Consider the following 24,833-nt stretch of genomic DNA (forward strand, 5'->3'; position numbering starts at 1 on the left):
GGTGGGTGGTTGTGTATACTGTATGTACTGGTCCTGTATCCTTAATTTCTGAGATACATTGACATTTTTTGGTACTGCTACATGCACCTTAGAAGTGTTCACCTCCAAATGTTCATTCTTTCTCCAAGTTCCACCCAGCTCATGAATAAACATGGAGTATAGTGTGCCCTGGCATGAGGATATTTAGAAAGGCTGTTTCAGTGAAGCTTGCTAATTCTTGTTTAAATACCAGCATCTATTATAATCCTACAGACTATCATTCCTATTTGCCGTACAATACTTCACATCTCAAGGTCTGTAAAAACTCCAGCCCTTACTCACAGCTACTTAGACTCAAACACATTTGCAGTGAGAATTAAGGCTTCAACCAGAAAAGCATAGAAATGTGTGAATATCTTCAAAACTGTGTGTTTCTTGAAGAAGTCATAGGCGATGCCTTTGCTCATGTTGTACCTGTTCAGAGAGTGGATGCACTGACCTTTAAACATTCTGCTGTTAAGACTACAAGAATTCCCTTAGTGCTGACATATCATCCTACAGATTAAAACAGTAGCTGATATTATACTTCAACACCTCAGAATGCTCCGGGACAATGCCGAGACAGCATCACTCCACTGATCTCCTACAGATGAGACAAAAACATCAAGGTCATGCTTTTCAAGACTGAGATAAATGATCCTTCAAATAATGGCTGTGGTACTGTAGCCTGTAACCACTGTAGATGTGCTACATGTAAATGAATTGAATGCATTGCACATACACACACACACACACACACACACACACACACACACACACACACACACACACACACACACACACACACACACACACACACACACACAATGACACCTGGGGGTTAGTAGAAATGAGAGGAGGCAAACCTTCAGAACTGCATCAAGCTTTGATCTATACAACACTACACTGATTTCATATTTCATAAAAAATATCTAATGATGAGCATTAATTATGTTTATGTTAAAGTGCGGGACTCAATGTGTTTTCTTTTTATAGCTGACCCTTTTTATGTAAAAATGCAGTACAGTAAAATCTTGCAAAATATACTGGCAGCGTACTGGAAGTCAACGGGTCAACGTATTCCGAAACTTATAAATGTTTCTAACCCCTTGTTGCTTCCAATATTGATTGTATATCCAATGTTCTGGTATAATGATGTACGGGGATTTCACACCCTCTTATCGCTTGTGAGTTACAGGATAGTGCCAAACCTATATTATAGACCAATGATCTATAATAAAGAATATTCCTGTAAAGAAAAGTGAGTGTGTCGAATAGCTGTGTGCTTTCCAATAGTGAAACGAGCTTCGATGTTTTGCTATCGAACATTTTTGGACGCTAACCATAAGCAGGGGGTTCCTCCTGTACGCAATAATACACTGAATAATAATAATAATAATAATAATAATAATAATAATAATAATACACCGAACTCGTTTTCGTTAACGGCGTGGAACGCTGCCTCCTCGCGCGTGACGTTTGTTTGACGTGAGAGGTGTGACGTAGGGAGTGGCTAACTTTGTTAGCTGGCTAGCCGACACGGTCCGGAGAATACGGCATACCCGAGACGTGGAGGGGGGGGTCTTTTTTCGTTTTGCTTGCTTAATCATACTCTTGATATTACTTGCTGGGTGTTGATGAAGGATACTTTATAAAAAGGTGAGAGTTGATGCAGGAGTTTATTTATTTTTAATGTTTTATAAACGACAATTAAGCGTCGTTGGGCTCGGTGATTTGGTAAGTAGCTGGCTAGGTTCGTTAGCTAAGGGTGTGTTTATGTTGTGGGAGGCGAGCTGGGGCGAGATGATCGCTGTCCTCAGCTGGGATCGGGGAGAATTCATTAGATGATCTTGTTTTTTTGCGGGTTTTAATTTTGATCTTCGTAACATTACGCATTTCACCGATTGTAAGAAGACTGTCAGCTGGTCAGTTAACCGTTAGCTAGCTAGAGAAGATTCGGCCTTCGTTAGCATTTAGTTTAGCTGAGTAATCTGTACAACTAGCCAGCTAGCTAGAGCGGCTAACTCGGTTTATTACACAAGATGGTAATGCTGTTATGTGTTAGTCATTGTCAAGTCGCAGAACTCAAGCTGCTCTATGGTTGATAATAAAGCTCGGTAGCTACAAAATAATGATGTATATTAGCTAGCTAGCCAGCTATGTATATAACAATAGAATCAAGGACAGCCGGTTTACATGACCATTTTCACCTGGATCAAACGATGCGCATGAGAAAGTGAACGAATTCTATACTAGGCCCGTTTCATTCACGACTTTTGAGACGTTCCGGTAAAGGCGAGCACAAGCATGTCTTCCGGTCTTTAATCACCTGAACCACTGCTCGTGATGACATGTGTTTAATACCTACCAGCATGAACTATGAATAAATGTAACTTAATTTGTGAAATGTCTGTGGGGTTTGCTAGTTACGACTTATTAATGATCGGAATCCGCCATATATTTGGGTTGAATGCAGCGTTGACAAATGTCGGCGTTTACTGCTAGTCGTAGTATATTTTTTTCATGCTGTTAATTGCTGGCTTCCTTACATTTGTCTAGGTTTTATCTCTGTGCCATGTCTTTGGAGAGCACTTCAGACCTGGCCAACGAGAACACCTGTGTGCCACCCTCCCTGAGCCTCGACCTGCGCTGCACCCACAGGGCCTTTCTGGACTCTGATTTAGCACCAAAAGGGAAGGTTAAAGGCTTGTGTACCGCCTCCCCGAAGAGCCGCCGCATCTACGCCAGCACCACCCCTGCCCATCTCCTTAACGGCATGGGCGGCCTGGACGACGACGCATCCCAGCAGCACCGCGAGGAAGAGCGGGCCAGAAATCAAGAGAATGAGCAGGGTCATCCCGTGTCTGGGAGCCATGCCAAGTGGATGAAAGAAGGGCAGAACCAGCTGCGCAAAGTAGCTGAAAAGCAGCAGGACCTGAACAGGAATCCAGACCAGAACCTTAACCTGGTTGAAAATGAGAACGAGAGCCCGGACAGCAACCCAAACCAGAACTCCGTTCGTGGTGAGCCGGGGGATGATGTGGAGAATAATAAAATCCTGAAGGTGCTGTGCTCTGACTTTGTTAGGAACACCGCCGATGAGCCTCTCCTCATTGATACGTCTGAGGTCCCCAAAGGCAAAGGGCATGAGGAGGAGGAGGAGAAGGAAGAGGAGAACCTCCCTTCCAACTGTGGAGAGAAGGACACAGATTCGTCTGAGACACAGAGCAGCAGCGAGTTGAAAAAAGGCAGCGAATGCGGAGGCCAGACCCCATGCTTGCTGTTCAGCAAGAATGGGGCCAGTGATGAGGACTCCAGCTGTATGTCTCTGTCCCAGGGCAGTACAGCCAACAGCACCCCCGATGGAGACCCAGGTAGCTTTGCGCACATTACCATCATTTATGCTACTTTTACTCCTTTAACTATGCGAAGCTGTGATAATGTGTAAATTAGGCTGTCCGTGATGCTGGGCATGATTAAACAAGTTCAATTTCTCACATGCAGGAAGGATTTTTTTAAATTTGTGCCATTATGTCACCAGTTTGCTTGAACGTGAGTGTTCTTTTTCCTAAGGAGTAGCGCTTCAGACAAGCAATGTTGTGTTAAGGCCAGAGTGTTCTATGATGACCTCTGCGTCAATATCATTTCTAATTCCTCTGCGTTTTCTATCTTTATTGCCATCCGCACCAACACCTGGTGTGAATGTCAGAGTCCTACTGGGACCGCAGCGCGTTTGAGACAGACACAGACCTGCCGGCCGGTTGGATGCGGGTGCGGGACACCTCCGGCACCTATTACTGGCACATTCCCACGGGGACCACGCAGTGGGAGCCACCTTCTCCGTTGGAGGAGGGTGCAGCTCAAGAGAGACCATCCAGCACCTCTCCAGCCATTACTCCTTCTGAGGAACCACAGGTATGAGCCGCAGTTCATCTTCATTTTATTAATTTATTATAAACTTGTTATAAACCTGTTTTTTTGGTTTTGTTTTGTTTTTTTCCAAGTAAAGTTTGAAGTTATGCAAGCAGGAGCAAAATGTCAGAAATGTACAGTTGCAGTTTCTTCCATCTAGTGTATTTGAGCAAGTTAGGCATGTTTTGAAAGTTTGCCTTAGTATGTACTGAGAATGTAATTGTGTCTGTAAGGCTAATGTCTTTCAGCTACCTCTTGCACCTCATGCAATTGCTTTGAATCAATGCAACTTTCCTTTTCTCGGTTCTGATGTGTCTATAACAAGCATAAAATGTGTTTTTGTTTCTAATTTAGATCAAATGGAATGGTGTGTCCCGTCCAAACAGATTTAATGATGAGCTGTGGAAGGTAGGTACAGTGATTCTTGTTTAAAGTTGCACACATTTTTTTGTATTGTTTAAACATGCAGCCATTTAAAGAAACTGGTGATCTCACTTCAAAATCTTGTGTCTTGCTGTCATTCCTGTGGCTTAGGAGGAGGAGGAGGATGTAACGTCTGATCAGAGTCTAAAGGAATTTGAGGGGGCTACACTGCGCTATGCCTCCATCAACCTTGGGTGGGCCTGATTTCATTGACTCATACAGAGATATAGCACAGTGGATGGCAAAATGCTTCTGCTATGTGATGAGCACTACCGCAGTCCAGTGTTTCCCAGTTGGAAACTCCACATAGTCCAAATTTCCGCTGTAGCTCAGATCCCGTCATACCTGAACCAACCGATCAGGAGCACTGAATGTCTGTTACCAGTGTGCTAGCTTTGTCTGTTTATGTACAGCTATTCCCAGTCAGAGGGAGAAGAGAAATCGAATTCGTACAGCACTGATTCAGAGGCAAAGGTATGGAGCTGGAAGTGGGTAGAACGGCCATCATAAATATATGGCCTGCGGTGCCGTTCATAACCTCGGGTCGTGTTTATGATTTCGCAGTGCTTTGCTGTGCGGTCTCTGGGCTGGGTGGAGATATCTGAAGAAGAGATGGCTCCCGGCAAGAGCAGCGTTGCTGTCAATAACTGCATCAGGCAGCTCTCCTACCATAAACACAACCTGCACGACACCGCTGGTATATGGGGAGAGGTGCGTGAGCTGGCACGCATGCACTCGCGCACGCGCGCCTGTGTGTTGGAACCAACCAGTGAAAATTGACGACGTTTTTGTTTGTGTTGTACAGGGTAAGGACATGCTGCTGGTGCTGGAGAATGAGATGCTGAACCTGATCGACCCCTTGGGGCAGACCCTGCTCCACTCCCAGCCTATCGTCAGCATTCGCGTGTGGGGCGTCGGCAGGGACAATGGCAGGTCAGTCCAACGGCCGAGCCCAGTGGTTCACGTTCGTCCATGAAATGCGAGCTTTCAGATCTTGTTTTGACTTTACCTGTTGTGTCCTGGAATGCTTTCAAGTATGCAAGTTTATAGGGTCTTGTTTTGTTTTAAAACTCTGTATTTAAGGGTCTGATCGAATGCTAAGATTCAGCATTAGTGTTGCATTTTACTCATCAATTTGTTTATTGAATTAAAAAATTGAGATCTGCTATTCTTCAATTTCTTGCTTCTTACATGTTGGCTCCTTGCACTGTACCAGGACTAACCAGTTTTAAGTTGTGATGTTCAGCAAGTTTAGATGAAGCTACCAGGCATGACAGCTGAAAGGCTCAGCTCGTCTCTGCTGGCAAATGCTATAAAGCGACTGTGGACTTTACTGAAAGTCTTTAAGCGTATCCATGCAGGTATCCATGGTGATGTAGCCGAGCTGCCTGAATATCTGAAAAGATCTGTACCACTGAGCTTTTAAATTTGTGTAGTTTTGGCTTGCATTTCTCTTGTCCAATTTAAACAAGTGGTTTTCCTGGACACAAACGATTCTCGTTGACGTGTGTTCCGTTTGGTTCCGTTTTAAGTTCACTTGCATGTGCGCCCTCCTTTGTTTGCTGTTCAAACCTTGTTTGATTTCTCTCTCTGCTGCTTCATTCCGGGACTCAGGGAGAGGTAGCGTATTGCAATTACCGTGCACCATTTTCCATAAGTGTGGTTGTCATGGCAATATGTTACTGCAGCTGATTTTCACCTCACCAGCCTCACCACCCTCATTTTTATGACGTTTCCACTGCTGTAGGAAAGATGCCGTAGTTTTCATTTGTTAATAAATATGGTAAATAGAAATGTAAGTTTGAGTTTAAATTAAGAATGTATTTAAATTATTTCACTTCTTTATATAGTGTAAAATTGTCCCCATTTCATCATGCAAATTCCTACTCTTAATCTCATAGCCATCCACCGTCTTTCATCCTCTAAAATCAAATTTGTGGGCTTTTGTGTGTGTACATGCATGCAGTTATGAATGTTTGCTTCTCACCCCAGGGACTTTGCATACGTGGCCCGAGACAAGCTGACCCACGTTCTGAAGTGTCACGTGTTCCGGTGCGACACGCCTGCCAAGAACATTGCCACCAGCATGCATGACATCTGTTCCAAGGTAAGCATTTCTCTGCTATGGGATTAGAATTGACCCAAAGCCACTCTGTGTGAACTATAAATAATTCAGGTTTTTTTGTTGTTGTTGTTGTTTTGTTGTTTTTTTTCTAGTTTAGTTTTTTTAAGATGTATTTTTTGTGCAGTTCATGGCTTCCATTTTGTTTACCATTGTCATGGCATACTGATACTGTTGTAGAAATTAGGAGCACATGAGAAAGCCAAGTTAAACTTCAACGCATGGCTTATCGTTTTTGTATAGTGAGTTATTTCTCGTTATGAGAGTATGGAGTAATGTTTCTATCATTTATTATTGAAGTGGTGGGGTGTTTTAAAGGTCAGTAAGCATGTGCAATTGTCTATTACCTGTGACTAACTTTTCCTGGCCTCTTTCTGCAGATTATGGCCCAGAGGAAGTCCTCAAAGTCCAGTCTAAGCAGACTCAACATTGATCCTGCCAAACTAGTGGATATCCCATTCCAGGGTAATATCTTGCAGCTAATCAAAGTGGGCTTATTTAACTTCAATGCAGCACCAGTTATAAAACAATGAAGAACAATGATCAGTGTTTACATTTTCTTACCGTATGAGGAAACATTTACTCTGTATGGCTGAAGTAGATGTTCTGCAACCTCATTTTCTTATTATTTTTTTAACTGATGTGTGTATATATATATATATATATATATATATATATATATATATATATATATATATATATATATATATATATATATATATTTTTTTTTAAGAGTTCCCAGCACCAAAGAATGAGCTGGTCCAACGCTTCCAGGTGCGTTACCTTGGTAATGTCCCAGTGGTGAAGCCAGTAGGTAAGAATTGCTTTTAAATTTTGGTCTCTGGTGGTGGTTCTGAACTCCTTGCTCTATGCATTTAGAAGGTGTGTTTGTGGAACTTGAATCGTATGCCAGTGCTTTCCTATTCAGCGGTTCTAGTTCAGGCCCTTGGTGTGGTGATTTGGTGGTGAAAAGTGAATCTGACTCAACCTCAAAGCTAACCTCCATTCCCCTTTATGAATACCTAAGTCTGATGCAACAAGTGAAAATTTAGTTTCAGTGCAGTGGTTTTGTTTCACTTATGATCTAAAAAGTCCTTCTCTTGCATCAAAGCAGAAGTGGGTCAAATGTAACTTTAGTCATGGATGTGTTTTTTGTTGTTGTCTTCTGTCAAAGCAAACACTATGGTGTGGACTGTCTAAAGCAGTTTGCACAGGTCCCTGTTCCAGCTTGAATACACAGTGTTCATCGGGGTTTTTTGACTGGTTTGAGTTACGAGACATTGTTTTTGCTGTGTGTGCGCTCCACGTAGGCATGGACATTGTTAATTCGGCCTTGGAGACTGCCCTTGGCTCCAAAGACAAGGAAGAATGGCCCCCCGTCACTGTGAACGTGGCCTCTGCTACTCTTACAGTCCTTGTTTCAGATGTAAGTGTAATGAAATACGCATACATGCATGGTCGCTGGTCATTTTCACAAAGCCATTACTAACAAATGAGCTATATGCCTGTTAAAACCATGTTGTAAAGTTTTTAAACAACAGATGATGTATAATGTAAAACGTACTTCAGCTCATTCGTGTGGGTGGGGTTTAGACCGAGGAGGTTCTGTCGGAGTGTCGCGTGCGGTTCCTGTCCTTCATGGGCGTGGGGAAAGATGTACACACGTTTGCGTTCATCATGGCGGAGGGCCCCGGGGACTTCATCTGCCACATGTTCTGGTGTGAGCCCAACGCTGCCAGCTTGAGTGAGGCCGTGCAGGCTGCCTGTATGGTGAGTGAACAGAGGAGTTGCCTGGACTGCATTTTATATCAGCCTCGCACAGCGCCTGGCTGTCCAACGTTAACGGCACAAATTAGAAAGTGGAATGTTTCAGTTTCAAACCCAACAAACCACTATCCCTAACCACTAAGATAAGATTTTCACATAGCAGTGATGGTGTGGCAAGTTAACAAATCAAACATAAATTTTATATTTATATTATATATTGCATTTTGGACATTGCAATATTAGAGTATTCTTCTTTGTTTCTGGCAGCATCTTAATACACATCAGAATATATATTACACTTCTGAATTTTATTAGCCAGAATTTAACATATATTGACTTGATTGGTTTTCATGCTGTACAGTACTGCAGTAATTGTAGTCTTGTGTTTGTGTTTCTAACTGCTCCTGTGTCTGGTCTCAGCTGAGGTATCAGAAGTGTCTGGACGCAAGGCCCCCCATCAGCAGCTCCTGCCTGCCTGGGCCCCCCGCGGACTCGGTGGCCCGCAGGGTTGGCTCCAGCGTTAAGAAGGGCATGCAGAGTCTGCTGGGCACCTTCAAGCGATCCGGAACCCAGACGCCCTGAAGGAGTCCCAGTCGACAGTCCCACCCTGAGTGCTGCTCCCCCCCTACCCCTATACCCCACACCCCACACCGTGTCCTCCACCTGCCTGTTGCCCCTCTGGGCTTCCAAACGGTGGGGCAAAACAGGCTTTCATTAAGTGTGGAACACACGTTTCACCTCTCCTGACCTGTTCACATGAGCTCAGGTTTGTGAGTGAGCATATGAGAGGGATGTGAGACGAAAACAAATTATAGTGCAAGTTTGTGACGCCACACCTGAAGCAAACCTATGAAATACCAAGTTCAAACTTTGTTCTGGAGTGATCGTGTTTTATTTCCCTTAACAACTATCATTAAGCAGTGTGCGTTCTGGGATTGCGTGTTTCACCTTTATCCACCATATACAGCAACTGTCACCTTTTTAAAACTGGACCAAAACCGATTGGTGTAATAACAAAAAATAAAAACATGACATTGTGTGCACATTTCAAGAATAACACTCAAATACGCATGCTGTGAAAAACTGAACGTTACTATAGTAAAAGCAAAGTTAGAGACTATATGTACTGTAACGTTGCTATTGACACACTTTTCCCCTCCTTTATGAGAACTGAGGAGACTTATGACACTGAGCAGAGATTTAAGGGGGGAATTGTTAGGTTTTCTTTAGTTCTGTGCATTTTTTAAAATTAAAGCTCAAGCTTTCAGGCGATCATGTTTTCCTTGTGGGGTAACTGATAGTGCAGTAACAAAGCAACCCCTGCACACCGTGCATTACTTTGACCGATTTAGGATGGTACAGAATTTGACTAGTCTGTAAATCGCTCTGTACCTGACTCATCAGATCACATGTTGATTTGACATCGTCAACTTTATACGAGTTGTTATTTACATGTTTTCATGGTTTTGACTGACTGGAATTATTTAAGAAGATTATTTATATTCTTTCCTGAAATAGCATTAATGTATCGTAGTCTTCCAAAAGGAATTGGCTCAGTAGAGAGCCCCTAGATATTTCACTAGCATGGGCATTAGTGATTTATAATATTTTTCTCAAATTATTATTTTTGTTCCTTTTAAATTTTAAGTTGTGTTCTCTGGAATGTTGGTGTCTTTACTTTTCCCTGCTTTGTGGGAATTCTGTTTTTGGACATGCGAGGTCTCACCACTATGTGGTTTTTGGCAAAGGAGAAATTTAATCTTTTCTCTAAATGCGGAATGTTGGGCCCTAAGGGGCTGAAGATTAGCCCAGTCCGAACATTCCCTGAGTTTGTGTAGGAATATGTATAAAAAACAAACCTCTGACAATGATGCCATCTGTAAGGGGTCCAGACATTTCAGTCTTCTGCAGATGTGATGCTGCACCGGTAGAGGGCGCACTCTGCTTTGTTGTTCTCTCTGGCATTGTACAATATTGGAAGGTCCATGGCTTAAACAGGTGTGATTGTTTGTTTGTGGTTTTGTTTCGTTGTTTTCTTTTTGCACGAGTCATTGTGTGAACAAAAAGAAAAGACGAGACATTTCTAAAACACTTCAAAAAAGCCGTTGACTTGTACATATATACTCAGCCTTTTCCCCTCCTCTCTTCACTGTAATATAGTGCACCGTTTCTTGCCTCGTCGGGTTATAAAAAAGAAACCTTAACAACCATTCACAAATATCATGCTCTGAAGTTATTCACTAAATGTTATTGTATATATTAACACTAATAGAGTAAAAGTAGCAGAATGCACCCATATCCAGTAGCATATTACTTTGAACGCTAACTGCCAATTTGTGTTTATTCTAAAAGAGGCCCTATTTTGTGTTTACACTCCAGCTGGCATGTGGAGGAGCATTAGCAATTAGCTCAGCTGCTATCGTGAGGAAATGGAGACTTTGTCTAAAAAAGAAGCTGTTTCCTTTTTTTGTAATCACCTTGTCATGGAGTAATTCGCACTACAGTCGCTCTACTAAAACTGTGTATGTGATTGTGTCTCGCTGCATTTTGTGTATATAATGTAAGGGTCTTCATTCAGAATACGCTTTAGAGAACTAGAACTAAGTCACTTAATGTGATGGCTGGAAAAAAAAAAGACTGGTAACATGGAATAATATCTGTGTATTGTACCTTATTAAAGGAATTTAAATGTAAGGTGCTTGTGACTGATCCATTGCGGGGAAAATGATCATTTTCACTTAAGAATACTGAGGAACAAATAACTGGCAATGTGCACAAAGGTAACATCACCAGCCTATCTATAAACTTCATATTCCTCTATGCATAATAAAACCATCTGTGATTTGTATGGAAATGAATGTTATGGTAGGACATTTTCTTACACATATGCAGATATTATTCAAGTTTTAATGTGTCCTTAGACTGTAAGAATGCTTTTTAGTTCAACTAAAGGCTATGGTGCAAGAGAAATTGTTTCTCATTTTGTTTTTGCTTGTTTGGAATTACTTTCTTAAAATGTAAATTAGGTGTCATGTACTGTATATACATGTATATTAATATGTGTCACTGAGCAAAATAAAAAGTTAATGTCTGTTTTTTGTGTCTCTTTGCTTTGGTTGCTGATTAATTTGAAAATGCATATAAAATGTCAAATAAACAGTTCCCTTTTTGTGTTGCATGCTAGTAATAGTACAGAAACAAAAAATAAGTAACTAGTATTTTATTCATTGCATTTAGCTCAATATGCCAATAAACTACAAAAATGAAAACATCAGGAGGGGAAGTAGATCATTCTAAGCCGTCTTTAGTCCTGTTTCCAGGGCTATAGCCCCCAAATGCCCCCCTGTAATAATTAGGTGAAATCATCAATATTTCTCATATATTTTCTCCTTTAACTGTGCCATCGTGTCTGCAAATTTACAATATCTTGAGAAAGGGGCACTAGGACCTGTGAGAGGTGCTGCTGCCGTACGACAGCCCTCAAACCCGAATCACAGTTTGAGTATGAGAGGCCTGATGTTTGGGTGTTGACACTATTACGATCTGCGCTGCTTTGTTAAGATCTCACTTTGTGTCGTGCTGTGTGAGACAGAGGAGGCCAAAAAGTATACTTTGCACATAATTCATTAGATGAGGAGCCAAATTTGCCCCTAGAAATATCAAAATTATTTTTAAAACATGTCCAGAAGTGCAATTAAATAAATGGTAAAATGATATATTCACCACCAACAGTTTTGTCAATGTCATGACAAGGTAGTCACGTAAATGTAAATGTGGTACATATTTAATTGTTTGTTTCTTGCATTAAATTACTTAAATGCCAGAAAAGGAAACATATTTTTTCAATTATGTCTAAGATTAAATAAGCAAATAATGCATCCAAATATTTGATCTTATTCTTGGCTAAATATACAGGTTGATTATTTGATATCCAGTAGCAAAACAGTGGCGATTTGAGTGACAGTTACGACAGCTGTGTCAGGTGTTCTGCTGCTTTATCCCATGGTTTATCTATCTTCTAGTTCTGCCAAGAGTTGCACAAGCACACATCACTATTATGTCAGTTGTTTGTGTTTTTGTTCCTTTTTAAGCATGTTTATAAATGTATATATGCACAATTATTAGGCAAGAAGGTATTTTGATGTGCGATGTGTGTTTGTGTATTAGGGAGCGGGTGTCTTAAGGAGATCAACACCCTATATCAAGGTGTGCAGAATTAGTAGGTAGCTGCTTTCTTTTCCTCAGGCAAAATGGGTCAAAAAACAGATTTAGCTCTGAAAAGTAAAAAAAAAAAAAAAATGTAAAAAGATTTTCAGAGGGATGCAGCACAGAGGGATGATCACAGAACCATCAAACGTTTTGTTGCAACTAGTCAACGGGGTCGCAAGAGACGTGTTGAGAAAAAAAGATGCAAGTTGCTGAAGATTTGAGAAGAATTAAATGTAATGCGGCTAGGAACCCATTATCCTCCAGTGCTGTCATATTCCAGAACTACAACCTACCTGGAGTGCCCAGAAGTACAAAGTATTCAGTATTCAGAGACATGGCCAATGTAAGGAAGGTGAAACATCAAGACTAGGTCAATAAATATCTGAAGAGAGATTTTTCAGTGGTTTTATGGACTGATGAAATGAGTGACTCTTGATGGACCAGATGGACGGGCCCATGGCTGGATCAGTAATGGGCACAGAGCTCCAATTCGACTCAGATGCCAACCAGCAAGGTGGAAGTGCTATGAGCTGGCATTATTAAAGATGAGCTAGTTGGACCTTTTTGGGTTGAAGATGGACTCAAAATCAACTCCCAAACCTACTGCCAGTTTTAAGAAGACACTTTCTTCACGCAGTGGTACAGGAAAAAGTCTGCATCTTTCAAGAAGACCATGATTTTTATGCAGGACAATGCTCCATCACATGCATTAAAGTACTTCACTGCGTGGCTAGCCAGTAAAGGCCTTATAGATGGAAGAATAATGACATGGCCCCCCTTCCTCACCTGACCTAAACCTTTTGAGAACTTGTGGCCCCTTCTTAAATGGGAGATTTATGGTGAAGGAAAACAGTTGCTGCTGCACAAAAAGTTAAACTGACAGACTCCATGAATGTAAGGCTTATGACTGTTTTGTTTTTTTGTTTTTTTGGAAATGTCAGAAATGTTTGTTTATAAATTATTATTCTCACTGTAACAGATGAATTCAGTTTAGTTGAATAATTCTGCACACTAATAGTTGGCCAATAATTCTGCACACACATTCTCTTAAGAAAGACAAAACCTCACTTTTACTTTTACTACTATGTTTAGTTTTGAGGTTTATTAACATTTTGGATTGACCAAGAGTGCCATAGTTGTTCAATAATAAAATTAATCATCAAAAATACAGCTTGCTTAACAATTGTGCACTGTCTGTATATATATATATATATATATATATATATATATATATATATATATATATATATATATATATATATATATATATACACACACACACATTCCAGAGGTTTTCACTGGGGTTCAGGTCTGCAGATTGGGCTGGCCATGATAGCGTCCTAATTTGGTGGTCCCTCATCCACACTTTGATTGACCTGGCTGTGTGATATGGAGCATTGTCCTGTTGAAAAAATCAATCATCAGAGTTAGGGAACATTGTCAGAGCAGAAGGAAACAAGTTTTCTTCCAGCACAGTTTTGTAAGTGTAAGTTGATTCATGTGTCCTTCACAAAGACAAACCTGGTCGAGTCCAGCCTTGCTGAAACACCCCAGATCATTACCGATCCTGCACCAAATTTCACAGTGGGTGCAAGACACTCTGGCTTGTAGGCCTCTCCAGGTCTCCGTCTAACCATTACACGACCAGGTGTTGGACAAAGCTGAAAATTGCACTCATCAGAGAAGATGACCTTACTCCAGTCCTCTACGGTCCAATCCTTATGGTCTTTCTCAAACTTCAGTTTGGCTCTTCTTTGCTTCTCATTGATGAAGGGCTTTTTTTCCAGCTTTGCACGACTTCAGCCCTGCCTCCAGAAGCCTGTTTTGAACCGTCCTCGCTGTGCAACTCACCCCAGCTGCTGCATGCCATTCATTTTGTAGGTCACTTGACGTCATCTTATGGTTGTTAAGTGACATTCGAATGAGGTGACGATCATCACGGTCGGTAGAGAGTGGATTTTGACCTCTGCCAGTCTGTAGCTGATGTTGTCCCATGTGTTTGCTGCTTGACCTTGTTCTTATGAACCGTTGTTTCTGAAATTTTCAAGATAGAAACAATGTGATGCTCACTGTATCCCTCTGCCAGTAAAGCTACAATTGAACCCTTCTTTTCCTCATTAAGAACCTTTCTTTTCAACTCCTCACGGTTTGTAGTTGTATTTTGACTACTCTTACTTTTCGGGTAGTCCTAGCACTGCTTTTCCCATCCAGCTGGTGCTATAACAAGAGAGTAGGGATGACAGCAGCCGTGGTTTTTATGCTGTTGCTCGTCAGTTTCATACTAATGCTCGTCATTAATTAGAATGAGGTGAGTCTGTGAAGGAATTCAACAAACACTTGAATTGAATGACTGCTGTACATGCGGAGATGCTGATTTAAGAAAAAATTGGAGTGTCTCTTTTCCAGAGCTATATATATATATATATTCTGAGACCATTATTGTGTCGGTAATATTTATTTCAAAAATAAAATTTATTTAAACTTTCTTTCCTCAAGTGTATTATGCAAATCCAGAATAATGTTATTGTTATTTTCTTTTGGGTGCTCCATTAGCAACCAAAATCATCACAAGTGACTAGTTTGTTTTGAGCACATTCCATAAGGCTTCAAATAGTGTCTACTGAGTATGTGGTGGTGGGAGTTTGCCAAGAATCAAGACAGTCAAGAGGATTTTTATTGTCATTCTACCTATGTACAAATATACAGTGAAACGAAATAATGTTCCTGCATCAGAGAAGAATGGAAATGCAAACAACAACAAAAACAAAATGACTGGCATGCCACTAGGGGCAAATGGTTTCTGGGGCAGGGAGATCACATCTTGTACACGCTTGCAAAGTTCAGGTTTGCAATCTGTAAATGGCCTTGGAAATCCATTACTGATACACTACTAGCAGAGGAGGCATCCACCCAGCGAGGAGACACATTCAGCTGTCAATTAAATATATTAAGTATGTTCAATATATTTCAAATAAATATTAAATATTAAATAAGGTGGGGGGGATTATATAGAGAATGTTAGTCATCATTTTAATTTCTGAACATCCATGACAGTGGATCTAGAGAATATATAGCAGGGAAGAGTCCAAATCACTGGGAAAAAAATATGTACATTTCACAGACATGATGGATATTAATAACTCAAATCATCTGATTTATTGAAATTCTAAATTTAAGACTTCACTACAAATGGGCTTGGCAGGGTCTACCAGCTACACAGAAGCCAATGTCGTGCAGAATGGACAATATCAGTAGCAGCTCATCAGTCTCCATGCCTGCATACCACAGTAGCCAAGCAATCACAGCTCTTACTTCATTTTCTTCTTCTTTTGCTGAATCAAATGGGCGGAGATCTCTTCTTGTTCTCCCCTGGGGAGGTCCTGCTCCAGCGTTTCAGTCTGAGGAAAGAACTTTCACCATTTTTCTGAAATGTTTCTAAGAGAGTTTCCCTCCTACAGGGCTCCTTTTCTGCTGCTGACTACGTCCCGGAATTTCTCCAACACCTGGCAGCAGGAGGAACAAAGCAGCACTCCTGCATATTTATTATAAGGGGCTTAATGCATGCCTTGTGACAGAGATTGTATGTCATGGTTGATCTCCCATCAGTCTGGTTAACCTACTCCAAGAATGATATAAAGATCAAGAGCAGGTCCAGAGCACTACCGCCGTCACTGCACCTCAAAGGAACATCGCAGAGGATAGTGGGGTCTGTGCATTTACCACGTCCATCTCCTTCCCTGACTCCAACTTGGTTGCACACACTACATAATTCAACACTTTTTAAAAAGCACTGTTTGAACTATGAGAAGATATCACAATTTTCCCAGGATAAGTGGACACTGTGTTTGGTTTAAGAATATACTCCTCAAACACACCATCATACTTCTCTAAGAAGAAGAATCCCAGATCCCAGGAAGAATGCAAACTTTTTCTGTGCATCCTTCAAGCCTACCACAGTGAAATAATCTGCTTGTCTGATTGGTCTGAAGATGCATCAGTGTGTGAGTATGTGAAATGTAGAGGGAGTGAAGGGTGGAGAGCTACCTTCTCTTTGGCAGCTGAGGGCTGCCTTCTCTTTGAGGCTTCTGCAGCTCTACGAGTGTTTCGGGGCTCGCTTTACCTTCTAGGTCCTAAAGGGAGGCAGGCATGGTAGCATGCTAGGTTGTACAACATGGCTGCTAACTGCCCAGCTGCCTTGTGGGATGCGGTGATGTGGCAGCAAACCAAGCCTTTGAAGGAAGCTGGAACTTCCATGAGGTGGCTGAGATACCCAGTTATGGATGACACTGTGCATAATACAAAAGTAAAAAAGGAAGTATGAATTTGTCTTTACAAGATTTTTGGGGGATAAAAATGATTTACACAATAATGCCATTTCCTGCAAAAAAAAAGAAAAAAAAAAAGAAAAAAGAAAAAAAGACATACATTTTGCTTTATCAGAAATAATTGGGTTTTAAGTTTTCAACAAGATTTTCATGCATGTCACAAATTCTATGCAATTTGTCTTCCTTGCCTCCCTGACATTTCCCGAGCCTATTGAAGAGAGACAAACAAGATTAGAATGTAAAGAGAATGAATCACCACAGATAATAATATGACATGAAACAGCATACAAGAAACAGCCCTTTAAATGTGCTGGAGTGTAGAGCATATTTTGTTAGTGGTACACAGAACATAAAGCAAGTACCCCTTCTGCATACCAAAATAAAACACAAAGTGGCGTGTATGCTGCAGACGAGATGTTAGCCATCCATACCTCTCATAGTTCATCTTAAAAAAAACATGTATGTACTCTTTCCTTTCTGGCTAAGATTTAGAGATGGAGTTGGCTGGCATCAATGAATTATTGTGAGATTTTTATTGAAGGATAGCCTTGAAAAGGCTTTTCAGTTAGGCACACCACAACCTCTGTTTCGCTTGTAGTCATCATTCTAAGTTAGCAGTCTAAAGTAGCATTTTTATAAAGAGTGACATTTTACTAAGAATGCCATAGCCTCTTCTTCGTAATGATGAGAATGGCCAGGCTGCTATAGGCCAGCCCCCGTAGTGAAAATGATGCATTTCACTGGTCAGATTTTGTGTCATTTTGCTAATAAACTGTCATTACAAAACCCCTCAAAATATCACCAGAAAGGGCACATAGGCACAGCAGTGAGTGCCTGCAGCCATACTAATGAGCAGTTTTCATTAGTACCACTTTCAGAGAGAAATGCATCCTATAGTGACTAAGAATATGCAAAGAAGCCTATATGAATATGTTGATTTTTAATCTATTTTTTCCATTCGCTTTTTTGTTACCCCTTCTCTGAAGGGTTAGAACTGTTTGATTGCACACCTCTGATATGTATAAAAATGAACATATTTATTCACATTTATAGTGCATTTATAAATATTATCATATTTGTACTTGTATCTCTTTCTACAAATTCTGAAAGGTGTTTACCTCTTTTTGATAGTTCTATAGTTATGTATAGATGTCATATTATTTTCTAGAAATAAACTAAGAATGGTTCAGCTACTGCTACCAACCTTGTTACTGCAGTGCTTTGTTTCATTGGTTCATTGTGGAAAAGACAGACGGTGGAAGACAGCAGTCTGAGAAATAACCCACAAATGGCTCAACAGTTGGTATATGTGAATAGATATATGTTTTAAATGTGAAACAAATAACAGAAAAAACCACACCAGACAGACCGCTGGATGACCCACGCTGAAAATGAAACACCTTCCGCTACCCAAGGAGTGTTTAACTTCCTTAGAACACCAAAAAGATAAACCAAGGACAAGCACATTTCCCTACCTCCCTGGCTAGCCACAAAACAACAACAAACCCCAAATCTACAAAGTAAACAGCTGTCAACCCTACACCTGGTGTGACATACAAACAGTGAATGTATTGTACAGCTACAATTATACAAGGGAATGTCTAGCAATGGCACAAAAAGTGCTATCCAATCTCGTTTCCTGAATAACTCAAGGGAATGGGCTCAAGCACGGAATAGCAGGTTGCTAACAACAAAAGGCGATCAAAAACGCAAGAAGCGCAAAGCCTCCCCACCAGCGTCCCCGGCGGTCTTCTTATAGTTGACAAATGATGTCACTAGGAGGCACACAGGGATACCGGATCCACAGGAGACCAAAACAGGCACCGAAAAGCGCACACACACACAAGCAAAACAGAGAACACACCTACAGAGGTGACACATGACACTAAATTTATACAGAACTGTAATATTTCCTTTCATTGTCATTTTTCACATTTCTGTATTGACAAACTTCTAACTAAAGGCAAATGTAAAAAAATTAAAAGTTTTGTCTTTAAAAAGTTATCTGTTACTGATAAATGTCATTTGCATCCTCATCAAAAAGTTTATAGCCTTTCAAACAAAACACCACCACCTCCACTGCCAATAACAACAACAAAACAAGATTTGATGAAAACATGTGGCTTAGTGTGTGGTCCAGGTATTGTAGCAGTCAGGGCCAGAACATAAACCATGTTCTCATCATCTTATCAATAACACAAATGGCATCGCTAACGGGTGTATAAAAATCAAGCACAAGGCCATGCAATCTTCATAGATAGCAATGGGACGGGTGATACTAGCCAATTCTGTAGAGTTCAGGGACTTTAAATGTGACATTGTCATAGGTTGCCACCTTTGACACAATTATAATGAAACCAAAGCATCTAGGAGCAACAACAGCTCAGCCATGAAACATTACCCACCGACTGAGTAAAAATCGCTTGTCCTCTGTTACATCACTCACTTCAGTGTTTCAAGCTGCCTGTTGAAGCAGCATCAGCACATTTTATGAAACAGGTTTCCATGGCTGCTGAGCAGCTGAAAACAAATCTAAGATCACCATGCAGAGTGCCAAGGCTGCCCACAGTGGGCGCAACTCTATATTAATATGCATGGTTTTAGAATGGGATGTACAATAAACTCATACACCCTACTGTAGGTGTGACGATCAGGTGCCCACATACTTTTGGTCATATAGTGTATGTATGTGTAACTATAAAATGTAGATTAGAGCTAATGACTGCAGTAGACTGCTTTTTCTCCTTAAAGTGAGAATTTAGTTAGGTGTACACAGACAAACACTGATCTCAATGATTGCCCACCTTTTAAACAGATTTAAAGCTACTTCATGCACAAGCCTCAATTCAGTATATAGCTCCAGTGCCCTGTTGCACTTGGATTCTGTGCTTAATGATGTGTTGAGGAGCTTGGAAAATAGGAGAAATTAAGTAAGCTGACTAAGTAATTGTTGCTTTTACAACTGCTTTTTGCTTAACAGCATAAAGTTTTGCAAGAAAGAAAGAACAAGCTAACATATGCAAGTAATTGATGTTACAGGAAGTCGCCAACTTGGAGAGACATTTACCTGACAATTTTATCCAAAGCAACTTATAATTATGAGTGAGTACAACTTGCACAATTGAGGGTTAAGGGTCTTACTTAGGGGCCCAACAGTGGCAGGGCTTGAACCAGCAACCTTCTGATTACAATTTAAGTACCTTGACCACCGAGCATGTGTGTTTACAGCCTGAGCTGCTGTCAATGGATAATGCCTGACTGAATCAAGGTAACAACTATCAAGTCAATAACAATATGATATGTTATTGTGATAGTGTGATCAATTGGTTTACTCATATAAGCACCGGGAATGCTGATCATGTCCCGAGTTGTCTCAATTTACATATTAGAGTAAATATTCCATCTTAATGAATATTTATAAATTCAAATCAATAAAACAAAGCAAACAGGATCATCCCTCCCCCATGTTCCATGTCGTTAATATTCAAATAGTATGATGTGTGGATCCGGAGGCAAATATATTCCCAAGTAAATATGCTGTGTTTTCAGTTGACACGGTCGGCAGATTACAAATTTCCATTTCCAGTCTCTTTGTGTGTTTATTATATAGGATTTGATTATTTCAGCAGTCTACCTTTTATAGACCTATGTGTTTTTCCCAGAGAATTCCCTTGTCAAAGAAACGTTGAGTGCGAAAGAACTGTTAGATTATGCTTCTAAAGTTTTATGTATCGCCTACTGTATGTATGCACTACATACATCATATATTTTCCTGTCAATTTCAGCAGACTGTCTATGGTATTACTGCATCATGTTTGTAATTACATGAGCTTTCTTTGGATTGGCTACATTTTTTTTTCTTTAGGAACATAGTGCAAGTAATGCTTTTAAAACTGTTCCCTGTTAAGTAACTTCACAGTGTTATTTCTAGTTTTGAGAAATGTGAATTTAAAGGCTTAATTACTTTTTAAACCACACTGTATTATAGGCTTTCTGTAATTCACTGTAGAAACTTGATGAATACTTTGTGTGTGTAAAGCTCCTCTTTGATCGCATTTAAATTGTTTTTAAATTCTGTGGTTTAAGGGTAGCCGCTCAGACCATATGTTCTAAGTACTAAGTAAACTTGTTTAGTGAGCTGTTATTTTTAATAATAATATTTTTAATAACAATTTAATAGTACACAAGCCCATCTTAAAATTATATTATTTGATTAATGTTGCAAGCTTTACCATGACAGCCAGGAAACTTTTGGACTTAAAAAAGAAATTGTTGGCACAAGCCATCGCACTGGTTTAATCACCATATTTTTAAATAAAAGCAATCACATCTTCTCTTTTTAATGCTAGTTGGCCAATTGCCAGTTCTCCAATGGTTTCCTATACTCCGTTTCTGCATATAGTGATACCTCTCCAGGCAAATGAGAAATATATAAACAAATCAGTAATATAATATCTCAGACAATACAAGTGCAGGCTGAGTTCAGTAAGGCATGAAATCAGTGAAAGAGAAAAGCATTTTAAAGCCTGAAAGAGCTCATTTTTAGTGCTTTCTTTTTATGACATCACAGTGGCTAGTGCCAGTAGTCTGTGCCTGACCATGTTATTAAAATTTTGAAAGCTTCTTGCTGAATTATTATTGAGGTGTAGAGCACCTGGTTCAGCAGTCTCACATCCTCAGTGTAACTTCTCAAATGTCACACAGAAATCATAGAAATATTTACTCATGTAGGCCTGCGTCGTTCTATCGGTTTCTGTAGAAGCAGTGTAACGTGTAACAATGTAACATGTTTTGACTATCCATCATCAGAGGTTTCACCTAAATATTTTTACGAAGTGTTGCCAAACAAAGTGGACAACAAAACCATCTTGTTCAAAACCTTTCGAGTTCTTTGTGGGTTTGATCTCCCAGTTCAGGCCCAATTTAGGCACAGACTGGATTGGTTCTGTGCGGCTGTCGAACACTGCTCCTGCTGCTGGTATTAATCACTCCCGTGTAAGTAGGAGCCTCATGGTGTTATCGTGGGCTGCCCAGTGAGGCACTACAATCCCTCAACCATGTCGGTGCTTATCATGCTGCCTGTCACAGCCACGCAGAGAGGAGGAAGACACAGGACCAGGCAGCGGGGGTGGCGAGCGACGCGACGTAAATTGCTAATGGCTTTCAATTTTCCTTCACTTTGCTGACATTCGCCTCCAAGTCCCTTGTTGTGACAAGGCAGAACCTGCACGGCTGGATCCAGCTTCCTAGCTCAGATGAAACTACGCAAACAATAATCACCATGCCAGACGAACGTGCCGAGTGAAAAGCCATATCGACTGAACGCTTTGTGGGATGATCGTTTTCAGCAGTGGCATTAAAGGCTACTTCATGGTTTTTTGGAGCTTCTCATACCACCGATGGTGTCACGTCTGGACCTTTTGTCTTCTGATGGCACACCGACGTTATGAGATTTTGACTGGCGGCTCAGACTTCTGGAGCTGGCGGATGACTTGATGATAAGAGGCTCAGGTGGCTGCAGTCTTTATATCATTGACTCTAGAGGGAGCCACGAGTCTCTACTTCTCAATAAGCATCCCGGAGTGACACAGGATTACGTGCCCCTGGGGATTTAGCAGCATTTAGCAGCAATGCAGTCTTACTGTCCTAACTGCTCTCAGGTTCTCCATCTTGCTTGCTCACATGTTTTTGCAATAAGGTGTTTGTCCTGCTTCATGACTATTGTGTCATGTGGCTATTGGATTCTAGTGTTATTTTCAATCAATGCCATGTTTGGTTCGCGAAGGGTGGTCTACTTTTGGAGTTTGTTTGTTGGCTAGGCAACAGACAGGCAGACTTTTTTTATTTGTGTACAAATCTCTTCATTGTGATTCTGGCATTAGTAAGGCAGTGACGCTCTGCTCCCTGTAGGGGAGCAGACCGTCCTGGGAGACCACCCTAATTGCTTATAAATGTGAGAGTTTAATGAAAGGCGTAAAATCAAACGTTGATGATGATTTATTGTTAGAACTGAGAGATGTTTGCGAGACCCTAGAGAGACTGGAATCACACCAGGCATAAAACAGGAACAATGCAGAGAGGAGCCCTGTGGATATGAAAGTGCATGCAACACTCGCTCTGCTACCCACTGCCCTTGTGGCTTTGAGTATTTGCTTTAATAATCAAGGTTTTATAACATTCAATTAACATATAGTCCCGAGGATAAAAGTTATCTCTCATATACACTTTATATCCCAGTGGCCCTATGCATTTTTAACCGAGGACACAATGTCATTTTCTGCAATCTCTTTATACTCTTGTTTCCTCTGCTAATGCGCCGATGCCCTCCTGCTCGTCCTTTCCCAGGGATGTTTATGCGCATCTATTCATTAGACTCAAATGATCTCCTCTACCATGATTAAAGATTCAGACGGGCTCCATTAATCACTTCTCACTTCTTGGCCAGCAAGAACCTTCTGTCAGGCACATACATGCACATACACACACACAATACACATGCAAACAGGCACATTTTAACCTCTTACTGTGTGTTAAGTGTCTCCTATCAAGGCCCTTCACAGGGGAGCCCTGAGCAGAAGAATACAAATCATCAGTGGTGTTTGACAGCCGAACAAGTAGTAAGGGTGTTGGCATTTGTTTGCCATTGGGGCTAGACTATAGGAGTGAACTGTTAGTTTGATAGCAGAAAGGACCAGCCTTTTGCAATAATGAAATGACAAAAAAACATGTTTCTCATTGAACATCTGAGATTGGGCTTGTGCCACTATTATAACGTGCTGGCTGACTTTGATGCAGACATGGGTAGATTTGTAACAAAGGCAGGTAAATGTTGGAGCTGGGAATGTTGTGGTTGGCTCAAATGCAATCTGCAATGGAAACGTATCTGATTTTTCACGTGAAGTACTTTGGATAAGATGGTTTGCATTAATGCTGCACGTTATGAAGTGGGTTATAAATAGAATCAATACGAGCACCTGGATCACGTTTCCCTGGGTCTTTATGAACTCGCCTTCCCATTGACTCACTGCCGAGGCTTCACTTTGGAGAACAGTGTACTAATGCCTCCTCACAGCTGAGGCTCTTAGCTGTTGTTTGCCGTCATTTCAGTCAGTCAAATCTACAACCAAGAATTAATAGTAAAAATGAGAATAGAAAATTAATGAAAATGGAATAAGATAATATAGAACATCCACTATGTAACCTTAAGATCTTCTGGAAGTTTCCACATATATACAGGCACATACCAAACCTGTGAAGAACTGGTCAGTTTCATCAGAGTACTCTTGTTCAAATGTTCCTTAACGGAGTGCAAGAGATCGATAATCAAAAATCCATGAATTTTTATGGGCCTTGTCATCATATAAAAGAAAATGAACTGCAGAGCAACAACAACAACAACAGCCTTTATAATCTGTTGACTCAGCAGGGTATCTGCATATCTCATTAAACATATTAGTACGCACGACCACCCCTATTACTCTGTCACTGACACCATTCAATGGCATTTCAACAGGAGATACCAGAAGAGGGCAATCATGAACCATGTTTTCTTCCAGTGAGTCCGGAGACGCTTTACATTTGTATTCCAGGAACTGACTCTGAATACCTGATTGGCAGAGTAAACATTTCAGGGATTATTTGGCTGGAACCACATTAGCCTGTTTTACCCTCCTAGCCCTCAGGCTGCTGGCTTTTTTGCTCAAAGATCTTGTAGGATGGTGCAGCGTGGAAGCTAGATGCTGCACGATATGATCCTGCTTTGTTATCTCTCCTTTTATTCTCTCTGGGACTTTTGCACGCTTGCCTATGGAAACTGATAACTGATCCCCAGGGCTGTGTTCATCTTGCAGAGACATTCAGTACTGTTCTTAAGAATCTTGTAGGTTTCAGAGACGCCTTGTAAACTCTGGGCCTTGTGTGCCGCATCGACTTAGACTCACAGAGTTTTAGGATTCTGGGAAATGGTTGGGGAATGTTTAGGGCGGAAAATGAAACCTCTCTTCATTGCTACGCATCCAATTCCATTTAGCTCTCATTAGCTAGTCTGGCTGATCTGA

At 40.8% G+C, this 24,833-nt stretch overlaps 2 protein-coding genes across 4 annotated transcripts in view; both read left to right on the top strand.

Moving 5' to 3' along the window:
• The window catches only part of LOC113589023 (tyrosine-protein kinase csk-1-like), a gene marked incomplete at its 5' end in the record, with an annotated part of 5,590 nt that extends 4,910 nt beyond the window's left edge, over window positions 1-680 (top strand). The window contains one exon of the mRNA XM_035535788.1: window positions 541-680. Coding sequence (XP_035391681.1) covers window positions 541-553 — 13 coding nt within the window. The remainder of the gene's footprint in view (window positions 1-540) is intronic.
• An 870-nt stretch (window positions 681-1,550) lies between these two features.
• Window positions 1,551-10,936, top strand: apbb1 (amyloid beta (A4) precursor protein-binding, family B, member 1 (Fe65)). Of its 3 annotated transcripts, none has more exons than XM_026995877.2 (15): window positions 1,551-1,677; window positions 2,578-3,392; window positions 3,728-3,933; window positions 4,285-4,338; window positions 4,465-4,547; window positions 4,767-4,827; window positions 4,918-5,064; window positions 5,159-5,286; window positions 5,968-5,973; window positions 6,346-6,460; window positions 6,856-6,940; window positions 7,209-7,289; window positions 7,786-7,901; window positions 8,069-8,245; window positions 8,663-10,936. In XM_026995877.2, exons 2-15 carry the CDS (start codon window positions 2,594-2,596, stop codon window positions 8,822-8,824), a joined length of 2,220 nt encoding a protein of 739 aa, XP_026851678.2. In that variant the 5' UTR covers window positions 1,551-1,677; window positions 2,578-2,593; the 3' UTR covers window positions 8,825-10,936. The 3 variants fall into 3 exon arrangements, with proteins under 3 accessions (XP_026851678.2, XP_026851680.2, XP_026851679.2); XM_026995878.2 differs by having other exon boundaries at window positions 1,671-1,755; XM_026995879.2 differs by lacking the exon at window positions 5,968-5,973.
• The last annotated feature ends 13,897 nt before the right edge of the window (window positions 10,937-24,833 follow it).

The sequence above is a fragment of the Electrophorus electricus genome, chromosome 17 (assembly GCF_013358815.1).
Source record: "Electrophorus electricus isolate fEleEle1 chromosome 17, fEleEle1.pri, whole genome shotgun sequence".
Classification (NCBI taxonomy): Eukaryota; Metazoa; Chordata; class Actinopteri; order Gymnotiformes; family Gymnotidae; genus Electrophorus; species Electrophorus electricus.

What these genes read in the sequence shown, in the direction of transcription:
- apbb1 (XM_026995877.2), top strand. Translation starts at nt 2,594, where the DNA reads ATGTCTTTGGAGAGCACTTCAGACCTGGCCAACGAGAACACCTGTGTG. An exon ending in CACCCCCGATGGAGACCCAG is followed by an intron (nt 3,393 to 3,727) that starts GTAGCTTTGCGC and finishes TGTGAATGTCAG; the next exon opens with AGTCCTACTGGGACCGCAGC. An exon ending in CTCCTTCTGAGGAACCACAG is followed by an intron (nt 3,934 to 4,284) that starts GTATGAGCCGCA and finishes TTTCTAATTTAG; the next exon opens with ATCAAATGGAATGGTGTGTC.